The sequence below is a fragment of the Sinohyriopsis cumingii genome, chromosome 19 (assembly GCF_028554795.1).
Source record: "Sinohyriopsis cumingii isolate HCF-2022 chromosome 19, ASM2855479v2, whole genome shotgun sequence".
NCBI classification, from domain to species: Eukaryota; Metazoa; Mollusca; class Bivalvia; order Unionida; family Unionidae; genus Sinohyriopsis; species Sinohyriopsis cumingii.
The window spans coordinates 57132965-57146176 of record NC_142979.1 but is presented as its reverse complement, the minus strand read 5'-3'; the positions used below and the strand labels follow the sequence as shown (position 1 = coordinate 57146176).

Sequence of the window (13212 nt, the reverse complement as noted above, 5' to 3'; positions counted from 1 at the left end):
TCAAACGTTTGATCGAACATAAACATCATTTGATCGATCGACCCCCTCAACGAATCGTGTGGTGTTACAAAGAGTGGCAATCGGCGTACAGCCTCTTGCGAGAAAGTCATGGCGATTCCATCGTGTTTGTGGAAGGCATTCCTAAAGAAGACGATGACATCGTCTCTGACTCCCGTCTAACCCATTTGGTCATTTTCGACGACATGTTAGGAGAAGACGAAGAAGAAATTAAACTGTGGTTCACGCGCAAAGGTCATCACCGTTATGCCAGTGTCGTTTACATCACCCAAAATTTGTTTCAACAAAGTAAAGCCCATCGCACCATCAGTCTCAATGCGCATTACGTGGTCTTGTTTAAAAGCCCTCGAGATAAATCGCAAGTGCAAGTCTTAGCCAAACAGTTAGGAACGCCTTGGCTGACTCAGGCGTACGACGATGCCACTCAAACGCCACACGCCTATTTACTCGTCGATTTGAAACCTACGACTCCTGAGGATTTGCGATTTCGTACCCACTTGTTTCACCACTGGTGCCAAGACGGAGGGCCTGTCCTGTACACGTCTCCGTCCTCGACTTCATTTCACTCCCCATAAAAAAATCTATAAAAACCTCAGACCCTTTTTCGTCTGTCTCACTCTCAGTGCGAACATGACGTCCCTTCAGTCGCATCTTCCCGTCAAATTGATTCGTGCCTTGTATGGCATCAGTCGAGAAAAAGATCCACAAACACGAGGTCGTGTTTTAGAAGCTAGTCTCAAAGAAGTCTTACGATGGTTCACGGTGACGGCACGTCAATTACTCCAAGGAATCATTCAGATTCCTCATCAAACCTAACGCTTTTTCGATCGAAACAAAGTCGCTTTGGTCCAACTGGCCGATCCCCGCATCGACACTCAAACCAAAAAACAAATCATTTTGAAACCTGGAGGGAGCGGTACTCTAGGAGGGGTCATCATTCGCTCACTCTTAAGATGGGATCCTAATACCCCCAAAGTTATCCCCAAGACAAAAGTCCAACGAACCCCCAAGAAGAAAAAGACCAGGTCCCCAAGGAGAACTTCTCCAGTGGCAGGACCCTCCTCTGACCAGACACCACCACCACCCCGGAAAAAGAAAAGAAGCCCCCAGAAAAAGAAAAGTCCACAGAAAACTAGTCGCAAGAGAGGCACTTCGGCCAGGACGCAACCTTACACTCGCAAACCACGACCTGCCACGGCGGTGACTGCGTCTCCGGCAGCTTCACGTTTGTCCACTTCTCCGTTAATGACACCCAGAACTGAAGAGTACTTGGAGACGTTGATCACACCAAGAACTTCTCCGTTGATGACCCCCAAAAGAACTTCCCCAGTGGCAGGACCTTTCAATTTAGTGGCAGTGGCTGCTGCTCACAAAGTACCTTCTCCCAAAATCAAAGTTCAAGAAAGATCGGGCATGTTACAAAGTTTACTGGATTTGTCCAAGCAAGAACTGGCTCGATTTAGTCCGTTACGTACCCGTGCACGACGTGTCATGCCTGTCCTCAAACTGATACGACGTCAAGACAATCAGTGGCGACGCGTTCCAGTATAAAAAAGGCCTGTGACCAAGTCGGGTATCAGAGTTTTTATGGTGCTCCTGAAGACTCAAAGATGTCACCCTCCAGAAAACCCCAAGGAAAGAAAAGGAAAGGACTGCCACCACGTTTAGCCAAACATGGGGACATGTTATCTGTCCTGTCCAAAGCTTCTCCACCCCTACGAAAAAAACTCATTCAAACAGCCTCCAAAGAGGTCATCGATACCATGTGCGAATGTTGTTTGAACGTTTTGAAAGGCACGATCCCTTTGTCCAAACACCAGAAACAATGCTTAAGCAAACATCGTCACGTTCTTCGCCAAATGGTTCGAAAGAAAATTCGCATTCGTCAAAAAAAGAAGATGTTAGTGCAACGTGGAGGTATTTTACCTCTCTTGTTAGGCCCCATACTGAAAGGAGTCTTGGGAACCATGTTGGGAGGACTGGTGGGAGCAAGATAAAAAGGCCTTCGGAAGTCCCAAGATCTCAGAATCGACCCCTGACAACCCCATGGAAGGACGAAAACTAGCTTTAGTGCCTTACAAACGATGGATGGAATAACATCGGTGGCAAGAACAACACACCCCGCATTTACCTCCCAATCCCCATTTGAGCGAGATGTCCCAGTTACAACACGAATTGCAGTCCTTGATGGATCGCCAAGATTTGTCCGAAACAGAAAAATCGCAAAAGTACGGTCAACTCTTGCAACGACTGCAACTCTTTCACCAGAAAGCTTTAGACGAAACAGCTCTACCCACTCTGAAAGATTTTAAGACCTTGATGAAAAGTCCAGCACCATCACCAGTACCAGTACCAGTACCAGTACCACCAGTACCCGTGACAAAGACAGAAAAGGAGAAGAAGAGTAAGGGTTTCAAACTCCACCAGAAAAAGTACGCAAGTTAACAACACCACCTACCTCCAGAATTGGATGGATTAAAAAGATGATGGCCACCCCTTCTTCCTCACAAGAGAAAAAGAAAGTGAAGACAGAAGTGAAGACAGAAGTGAAACAAGAACCGATATCCCCCGCTCAGACATCCTTCTCCTCTTCGACACCTATTGCTGGCCGCACACGCAAAGCATTGCAATCCAAGAAAATACCCCAAGAGAAAAAGAGTAGCATCCTCCAAGAGTGGGTGTCTTATTAACACACCAACCAACACAAAAAAATGGAAAAAGTCTTAGCCAGCATTTACTACGATCCCTCCCATCCTGCAGGTTACGCAGGAGTTCAAAAATTGTATCGTGCTGCCAAAACTCGACTGAAAAGTCTCCGTTTACCTCAAGTGCAACGATGGTTACAAGAACAAGCTACCTACACTTTACACAAACCCATTCGACGCAAGTTTGCCAGAAGTCGCACCCGAGTGGAAGGCATCGATCATCAATGGCAAGCCGATTTAGCCGATGTCTCTCATTTGGCCAGCTACAATCGTGGCTACAAATATTTGTTTTGTGTCATCGACGTCTTTTCCAAATTTACCTGGGTCGTGCCCTTGACTTCCAAATCGAGCAGCGAGTTAGTGCAATCCCTGCAACGGGTGTTGAAACAAAGCGGTCGTCACCCTCTTCGATGGCAAAGGGACAAAGGTACCGAATTTCTGAACCAAGCTTTCCAAAAAGAATTAAAGAAACGTTACATTCATTTTTTTACCACCGAGAATCCCGAAACCAAAGCCAGCATCGTGGAACGTTTTCAACGCACTTTGAAAGAACGCATGTGGAAATATTTTACGCAACACCACACTCTGAAGTACATCGACATCTTAACCGCACCTGGTACAAGCGTACAACCAATCTTACCATCGAAGCATCGGACGTGCCCCGCAAGACGTGACTCCCGACAACGAGGTGTTGGTGTTTGAGCGTCTGTTTGGTACGTCCCCGACGAGGGCTGTCCCCGAGAAAAGTGGAATGTTGGCCGTAGGAGATTGGGTGCGCATTGGCAAAACCAAACGCACTTTCGACAAAGGTTACTTACCTAACTGGACGACCGAATTGTTTCGCGTCACTGGACGAGTGCATGGCCGTCATCCTGCCGTCTATAAATTGGAAGACATGAACGGAGAAGTGCTCAATGGAACGTTTTATTTGCTCGAGTTACAACGTGTCACCAAAAAAGAAGACGACGTGTACGACATCGAAAGCATTCTCGAACGCAGAACCCGTAAAGTGGGCAAACGACGTGTCAAAGAAGTCAAAGTATGTTGGAAAGGATATCCACCCAGTTTCGATTCTTGGATCGACGCTTCGCAAGTCATCGACTATAAAAAGAAGTGACCATCATGCCCTTTCACACAGCAGACGCAGCTACGTCGACCACTCCTCCTTCACCTAGTTCTTCTGTGCAAGATTTACAAAAACAATCCTTGTGGGTGTGGTGTGGAGAACGTGTGCCTAAAACGCAAATCGTCTTTTTCTGCCAAATCTTCGTGGTGTATTGTGTCATCGGGGCAGCCATCGCCAATTTGAGTTTGCAACAAGGAGACAAACAATTGTGGACCATTTTATTGAGCAGTTGCATCGGTTACCTGCTTCCTAATCCCTCCCTGAAATTCACCTCGAACGGGAACCCCGGGAACCTTGTGTCCAGTGCCAGTGCCAGTCACCACTTCAATCACAACCAGAACCCCATTTTAGACGGAGACATGCCTCTGACGTCCAGTAACCCCTCGGACAGCCACAGAACTCTGGAATTATGAGTCACCAAAACCAATTTTACTTAACTTTACCCAGTGACAGTTCCATGGAGGTGTTTCCCAAGAACACGTTGTGCTGTTACACGGCCAAATTACCTCAAGCCATCCAGTTAGATCACGAAGCCCATTGGGAAGTGGCTTTAGTAGAAATGATTCACCCGACCCAAGTCCTCAATGTCCTTCCAAATCAAAATTTTTTTGATGTGGAAGTTCATGACGAGCAAATGCAACAGTGGATGGATAGCAATGTCAAATATGACAAGAAAACCCGTACACAAAAGTACACCACCTATCACTTGTTCATTCCCCCAGGCTATTATTTTAGTGGTCAACATTTGGTCAGCACCATAGCCTCCAGGTTTAATGTCGTGTTTCTGAAAGCTTTGGAGCATGTCAACAAAAGTGTCACCATGGAGTACCACAAAGCAGCTCGTCGCTTCTTGATGAAATTTGAACGGAGTAAAATCCTGTCCATTTTATTTTGTCCTGAATTGTTTGACATGTTGGGCGGAGACATGGACATGAGAAAGACCATGATCAAGAAAAACGAATTACCCATCGTTTACGACAACGAGTCTTTTAGCAAGTTATTTCGTGCCCCGGTAGAACTGAACCAAGGACTGAATTTGATGTTCGTGTATTCCGATGTGGTGGAGTACAACGTGGTGGGACATACCTCCGTACCGTTACTGCGTGTCATTCCTTTCAAAGTGGATTCTGCCACGAACACTGACGAGGAAGGTGGAAACACTTACCACGTCCACCGCGAATTTGTCCATCCTCACTATTTCCCGGTCAGCAAGTCGTATTTGGACACGATCAACATTGCTATAAAAGGAGATTTGGGACAAAATATTCCATTCACCAAAGGAAAAGTCACGGTGAAACTCCATTTTCGAAAACGGTTCTCTCACGACTCTTAAGTCATGTATCCAGTGTACCGAGGGGTTGCTCGACAGCGAGGACACGGCTTAGGAGATATGTTAAAATCGGCCTTTCGTTCGGTGGCCCCGGTGTTGAAACCGATGGTGACACGCGGATTGCACGCCTTGAAAGATGCGGCACTGACGCAAGGCAAAGAATTTCTCCAAAATGTCATCATCGACAAACAAAACCCTAAAGAAGCCTTCATGAGGGCAGGCAAAAATGTCTTGCTGCAAACGGGCAAAGACATTTTAGGCCAACGAGAAACACCTATAAATGCCCTGCACGCTACCGAGTCAGGCATTCAGCAATGACAAGGCAGAAAGAGACGACGAAGAAAACACCCTTTCACCAGACTTCAAGCGAGAAAGGCCAAGAAAAGAAGAACCGTTCGAGACTTAGACGTTTTCGATTATTGAGAAAAGAGACAAAAAAATGATGCACCGAGAATCTTGCGCTTGTTCCAAGACGGAACTGGATCTGTTTGCCATGCCCCCTACCATGATGACGATGCAAGAATCTCAGTGGGTGGAATTTCACCCCGTCTCCTCACTGACCGATTCCGCTCCCATCGAGTTTGAAATCAAAGGACAGCCCGAAGATTACATCGATCTGAATAGCAGTTACTTGTACCTGAAAGTCAAAATTCTAGATAAGACTGGAGGTGCTATAGACGATGAAGCAGTAGCTCCCGTCAACAATTTCATGCATTCCTTGTTCAGTGGAGTGGACTTGTACTTGAATAACAAACTGGTCAGTAGCAGCATGGATACTTACCCTTATCGTGCCTACCTGGAAAATCTCTTGACGTACGGAATAGATGCCAAGAACACTCATCTCAATGCCTGTGTGGTATGGGAAGCTGACGAACCTACCAAGTTTGAAATATTGGAAACTGATGAAAAGAAAGACAACAATGATGGATTTGTAGAACGAAGAAAGAGAATCACGGGAGCCGACACAAGTTTAGAACTGATGGATCGTTTGCATTTGGACATGTGGTTGCAAGAAAAGTATTTGCTGAACGGGGTGGATGTCCGCCTGAGACTGAATCGTAGCAGTGCCGCTTTCCATTTGATGGCTCATAGTGACGGTTACAAAACCAAAATCCTAGAAGCCAGACTCTACGTACGCCGTGTGGAAGTGTTACCTAAAGTGGGAACCGACATCAGTCAGACGTTAAGCAGAACGACCGCCAAGTATCCCATACGACGCGTGGAAGTGAAAACCTTCACCATTCCCAAGGGACAGCGATCCATGATCGAAGATCATCTGTTCCAAGGACAGTTACTCAAACGTTTGATCGTTGGTATCGTCGAGAATACAGCCTTCAACGGAGCTGCCGAAGAAAATCCTTTCTACTTTCAACACTTTGGCGTGTCCAAAATCGAAGTCAGTCGCGATGGCAAGACCTTGTGTACCCGACCTTTCGAACCTGACTTTACCAAGAAGAATTACTTGAGATCGTACTTGTCCCTGTACGAAGCCACCGGACAGTTAGGAACCAATACCAGTCACGGCATTACGTACGAGGATTATGCAGGAGGCTACGCTTTGTGGGCTTTCGATTTCACTCCAGACCAAGGCAGCGACGAGGGACATTTCCACCCTATAAAATCGGGCCAGATTCGTGTGGAAATTCAGTTTAAAGACCGAGACCCTGATGAAACGGTGAACGTCATCCTGTATGCAGAATTCGATAATACCACAGAAATCAACAGTTTGAGAGAAGTCATCCTAGATTACTAGAAACCATGGAAGACTGTTATCCCTCTTTACCTAGAGGAGAAACTTTAAAGATGGAATGTGATTAGACTGTGGAAAAAAAATGTTGTGTTTTGAAAAAAATTGTTTGATGTTATGATGTTGGATTATTGTTAAAAATGTTAGAGTTGTTGTTTAGTGTTAAGTGATTTTTGAATAAAAAATGTTGTGTTTTGAAAAAAATGCCTTTGTCTTTTGTTTAGCTATAAGAATGTTGGATTGATGCTCTTTCATTTCTTACTATCCCTCTCATGACACTCACTAAACGTTGCGACTCAAAAACCGTGTGGGGGATGTTTTCCTTCACGTCCGCGCTTTGACTTTAAGAACCGGGTTGTTTCTAGTCTAACCATCCATTGTCGACTCATCCTCCTAAGAAGATGTGCTCCAAACTAGCTAAACTCAACGAAGCCTACGTGAATTTGCATAGGGTCAGACACAGTCTGATACCGAAGCCAGAAGAAATAGAGAATGTGAGAATGTTAAAAATCACTGAAGACCTGATAGAAGAGCTCTTCAGAGAAGAAATGAACAGGGAGAAAGAAGAATGGACAGAGAAGTACAGACTTCAGAGACAGCAGCAACAGCAGCAACAACAGCAGCAGCAGCAGCAACCTGAACCTGACAGAGGCTTTGTCGATTGCCGTATCGACACCAAAGAGTTCTTCTTTTCTTTCCGAAGAAGCAGACCTATCGCCAGAAAGTCTATCCTCAGAGGACATCGCATTCTTAGAAACTAAAAAAAGAATGCCATAGCAAACAAAAAAAAGAGCCCTTTTCAGGGCTACCCCAATACTCTAGAAAAGAAATAACGATCGATTTGCCAATGTGTGTAGGTAGAGTAGCGTGAAAATAAACACTAACTCTTTTTTAAAAAATGTGAGGGTATGTGTTTGTGTGTTAGTAAGTGCTTAAGTAAGTTGGTATGAATAGTAGATTAAAATCATGTTTTTTTGGTGTTTGAGGTGTATATTTGGAGTTAGATTGGATTGCTTTGCGTATGTGGATAGTCTATTGAAGTGATTTATAAAAAAATTTAAAATAGTGATGGGTAGCATAAAAAAGTGAGTGAGTGTTTCTTTTAGGTCCGCGCGTTGTTGTTTTTGGTCATGATGTAGGTAACATCAATTTTATGTTTTTTTAAGGGGATGTTCTACCGTACACCATCCCAAGAATGTTTACTGTATCAATCAGAGCAAGAAATATGCTAAGAAATCAGTCATTAATTTGACAAAGTACACACCATGAAGCATTATTTGCACGTGCTCAACTTGTAAAAGGTCGCTGTCCTAGAATTTATTGTAAATTGAAGAACTTCTATTTACAGATGTAGTAAGGCAGCTTGTAGGCGCACAGAACGGACAAAAATCGATGCAAATATACGGATTTTACCTTCATATGACAAATTTACGTTCTTTTAATTAGGCATAAGGATAATTTCACCCATGAAGTGGAAACATGTCGTATTGCCGCACGTGGCTTCCCCACTCTTGACAATGCAGTGTTTCTCACTTTACTCATTAAATATTTCCTTTTATGTACTTGTTGTTGTTGTTGTTGTATTAGGGTTTAACGCCATTTTTCAGCATTTCATAGGCTATAAATGGCGGCCAGTATTAATGGTGGAGGAAGAACCCGGGAAAACCCCGGAAAGAACCACCGACCCACGAGACCTTTTATGTACAAAAAAACAAACACGCATATATTCTGTGTGTATCGTTTTTTATAAGGCCCTATTATAAATTCGGAAAAACACGCCCTTAAACATTGCTCTTAGCAATTGATTGATACATTGGGCAGTAAAAACTTGTTATTGTCTATACCATAACATACTCATTTCTTATGTTCTTTAGATATTATCATATACAATATGATACTGACAATTACGAAATAATGTATGCCCTGCGTTTTGCAATGTGCATTCATTTTAGTATAGTACGATGACTTTTGTTTGCAAAGGGTGTTATGCGTATGAATATAAATTACTTAAGTGTTCTTCAAAAAGCGGAATCGGGCTTTTGAACCTATGAATGGTGTTATAATGCTATTTTATGCTCACGACGGCAAGACAGGAACTAATATAATATCCAGGTACAAAATTTAGATATAAAGAACTGCTTTAGACAATGCGATTAAATTTCTTTTTGAGTTTGCAGTCATAGCGGTTCTAAATTCGTATAAATACGGTCATGAAAACTATATCGTAGTATATATTTCTCCACCATTCCCAATATATCGGACCAATATGCAAACCAATTAAATAAACTTTCGACAGCTCTGGATCACACATGTGACACAGCCGCTCAGAACGACCGTTATCTTGGGCAAGTTATGTGACCTAGCTCTAAATACAGTTGGAGCAATTTTAAAACTAGCTTCATTTATCACAAACGCGTGATTTTTAAACGATAGGTATTCTTTAATCAAAAATAATACTCTCTCTTGTTTGATGTCATCACTGTGCATATCCTTTTGTTTCCTTTTACTCTCTCTCTCTCTCTCTCTCTCTCTCTCTCTCTCTCTGTGTGATTTCGATTGTTAACGTAGCTTTAACAATTTTTCAGTCATATCGCTACGATGTCTGCAGTGTGGCAGTTTAATGTGATGTCTAGCACTGGGGCATTATGCCGCAGACATGTAGCATGATGTTCCACCCAGTCACATTATCCTGACACCAGGCCGACCAGTCATAACACTAACCTCTTCATGCTGAGCGCCAAGCGAGGCAGCTGTAAGTACCATTTTTGTAAGTGTTTGGTATGACTCGGACGGGGATCGAACCCACGACCTCCCGCATCCGAGGCGGACGTTCTAACAACTGGGCCACCGAAGCTGTTTCCCTTTATTATTTTTCTCGCATACCCACATTGACAGAATCTGAGGCTCGAACCCACGCAGACAGAGGTGAGATGGCAGTGATCCGTAACGGAGAGCGCTTTAGACCACTCGGCCACTCGGGGCCCCAAAAACTGATTGTAGAAAAGTTAATACTTGAAGCATGCTTTGTTTTATTTGAAGTTCGTTTTCATGCATTTTTGACAGCGTCTTCCGGTTGATTACAAAAATAACAAGTAGAAATTCAACAGTTTTGACACATTTTAAGATCTGTTAATCCTGACAGAGATATAGAGAGTGAGGAAGTGCGTGTGTGTGTGTGCGTATGTGTGCGTGCGTGCGTGTGTGTGTGTGTGTGTGTGTGTGTGTGTGTGTGATTGGATTTTTAACGTAGCTTTAACATTTTTTCAGTTATATCAATACGATGTCTGCAGTGTGACAGTTTATAGTGATTTATAGTACTTGGGGCATCATGCCGCAGACATGTAGCATGATTTCCCACCCAGTCACATTATCCTGACACCAGGCCGACCAATCTTAACAGTGACCTCTTAATGTTGAGCGCCTAGCGAGGCAGCTGTTAGCACCATTTGTATACGTCTTTGGTGTGACTCGGCGGGGGTTCGAACCTGTGACCTGCGGCATCCGAGGCAGACGTTCTAACCACTAGGCCACCGGAGAGAGAAAGAGAGATAAGAAAAAGAGAAAACAAAACTTAGCCAGGCCTAAATATGGTAATACAGGTCTGAATAATATCTAAAAGGGCAGATATAATTCCTGCATTTAGAAAAAGTAGTTCCCAAAGTGATTTCGCCACTGTAGCGATACAAATAGAGCCACGTTCGCAATTGGAACGTCATATGCGATCAAAATGGTTCATCTACCGAGGATGTTTTTCATGTTCCTACCTTTACTGCTTTCATCAGGCCATGTATTTAGTGTTATAAAATAAGAAATAAACATAAATAGAAATAAAAATCTTTACAAATATACTGACAATCATTAAAATCTGTTGTTTGATGATGTTACGTTCTATGTCTGTTTTACCGTTGTGTCAAGTTTCTTCTGAGTCCCACCCCAGCATTGTTCATTATATCAATTCGTGCAAGAAATGTGCTAACGGGAATAATGATTTCTTAATTTTCATATGAAAAACAGTCATTAGTTTATAAAGAACACAACAGGAAGTATTATATGAACATTGTAAATATATAAAATGTTGATGTTCTAAAATTATTCTGCAATTTCCATTTTCTTTGATCTAGAAATGCAGCCGTTAATCGCAATGACACAGAATGGAGAAACAAATAAATGCAAATCGAAGGTATTTTTTTTAACTGAAAGAGATATGTAGTAAAAAATAAAATCTAGGAGTTGATTTAAGGAAATATTTCATTAGTGAAGTGGAAATATTTTGCACTGTCACTCGTTTCGACCAACGGTACACATTTTACAAGAAATACTCGTCAGTAATTATAGTAATAAATTAATTCACCTCTCATAACAATGCAGTCTTTCCACTACACTTGTCAAATATTTTCCTTACATCTAATCCAAAAAAAACAGAAATCGTCTATTTATGTCAGCTTTCTATGTCTCAGTCAGTTTAAATATTCCATGAATATGAACTGAATTCATTTTTGCTGTAACATTGTACAGTACTGCGACATATTGTACAAAGTTAAATGAATTTAATAGACAGATTGCAGAAATAGATACATAAAAAATAGAAAAGTCAAACAATAAGATAAAAAGTCAGAAATAATGTTTTGTTTTTTGAATAATAATGTGTCTGTGTGTGTGTGTGATTGGGACTTTTAACGTAGCTTTAACAATGTTTCTGTCATATCGCTACGATATCTGCAGTGGGGCAGTTTATAGTGATGTCTTGCACTGGGGCATCGTGCCGCATCGTGCCGCAGACATGTAGCATGATGTCCCACCCAGTCACATTATCCTGACACCAGACCAACCAGTCCTAACACTAACCTCTTAATGCTGAGCAGCAAGCGAGGCAGCTGTTAGTACCATTATTGTAAGTCTTATTGAATAATAATAATAATAATAATAATAATAATATGTGTGTATATGATTTTGATTTTTAACGTAGTTTTAACAATTTTAGTCAAATCGTTACGATATCTGCTGTTTGGCAGTTTATAGCGATGTCTAGCACTGGGACATCATGCCACAGTCATGAAGAATAGTGTCCCACCCATTCACATGATCTTGACAACAGGTCGACCAGCTATCGACTAGTATTTTAATGCTGAGCGCCAAGCGAGGCAGTGCCAGTACCATTTTAATAAGTCTGACTCAGCCGGGCTTTTAAACCGCGACCTCCAGCATCCGAGGCGGACGCTCTGGACCACCGGAGCGGTAATAATAAAAATAATAATAATAATAAAATCATCATTATCATCATCATCATCGTTATTGTGAATATCAGTATCACCATTAATATAATGCATCAGCTACCAAAGTCTATCCGACGAAGACAAAAACCAAGTTCCTGTGTTGTATTTCATTCTGAAATATCTGTACACAACAATTTTATTTAATTAATCAAAGATTTTAATTAATCAATCAACGATTTTAGTTAATCAATCAACGATTTTAATTACTCAGTTATCTGTATCATATATGCTAAATCTGCATTAAACTCACCGATCCACTGAGATTTATAATCCTAAATTTTACTGAAAAAACACCGATGGAAAAAACCTGTATTTTTCTTCTGCGCCGATTTGTTTTAAAAAAACCCACATCCTTTCTAATGTTTGTATCTGTAAATTTACACTCCATTTGCTTACACCTGATTTAGATAGGTATGCAATTCTGTACTGAGGCCGTAGCAGGAAAAAGGAAATATATAGACCTTTAAATAACGTAACAATATAATAGAATATATACATATGCGTTTGTTTGGTTATGCTTACCCAGAACGCTTCTACAAAATGGGTGTGCCTGGTCATCACGTCCTTTCTATCCGAGACTCTGTGGGCAACACAGCCTTTGAATGAAGTCGAACGTGTTTAAGTGTTTGTTTTCTTGATTAACCCGATAAAATGGGGAAGTTTTATTCACTATCATCCTTTTACATTGTACTGCAGTGAACATATCAAGACGAGGATGTACTCGTCATACACGTCAATAGTTTCAATACAATACAGTTGTAAAGACTAAAGTCCATTGTGTAAAGGCATGGTGGACCTACGTTGCCCGTTAATCGCCTTGTGGACCTGGGATGCCCATTCATCGCCTTATAACAGCAAAGGAAATAGATCATTTGCATGAGATTTGAACGAGTTGATTTGCACGGTTCCCGTGCAAATTTAATGCAGACTTATTACAAATAATACGCAAATCATTTGAAAACCGTATCAAATTGCGAAGTCATTCATTCGTTATACAGAAAAGTTTACGCATA

General features: G+C 42.0%; 1 protein-coding gene across 2 annotated transcripts in view; it reads right to left on the bottom strand.

Moving 5' to 3' along the window:
* LOC149775752 (proline-serine-threonine phosphatase-interacting protein 1-like) overlaps window positions 1-12886 on the bottom strand; it is a 65552-nt gene extending 52666 nt beyond the window's left edge. The window contains exon 1 of one of the 2 annotated variants that reach the window (XM_089944430.1): window positions 12722-12886. In XM_089944430.1, the coding sequence (XP_089800556.1) occupies window positions 12722-12757 (36 nt within the window). In that variant the 5' untranslated portion in view covers window positions 12758-12886. The remainder of the gene's footprint in view (window positions 1-12721) is intronic. The other variant, XM_089944429.1, reaches the window with a different exon arrangement.
* Window positions 12887-13212: the final 326 nt, after the last annotated feature.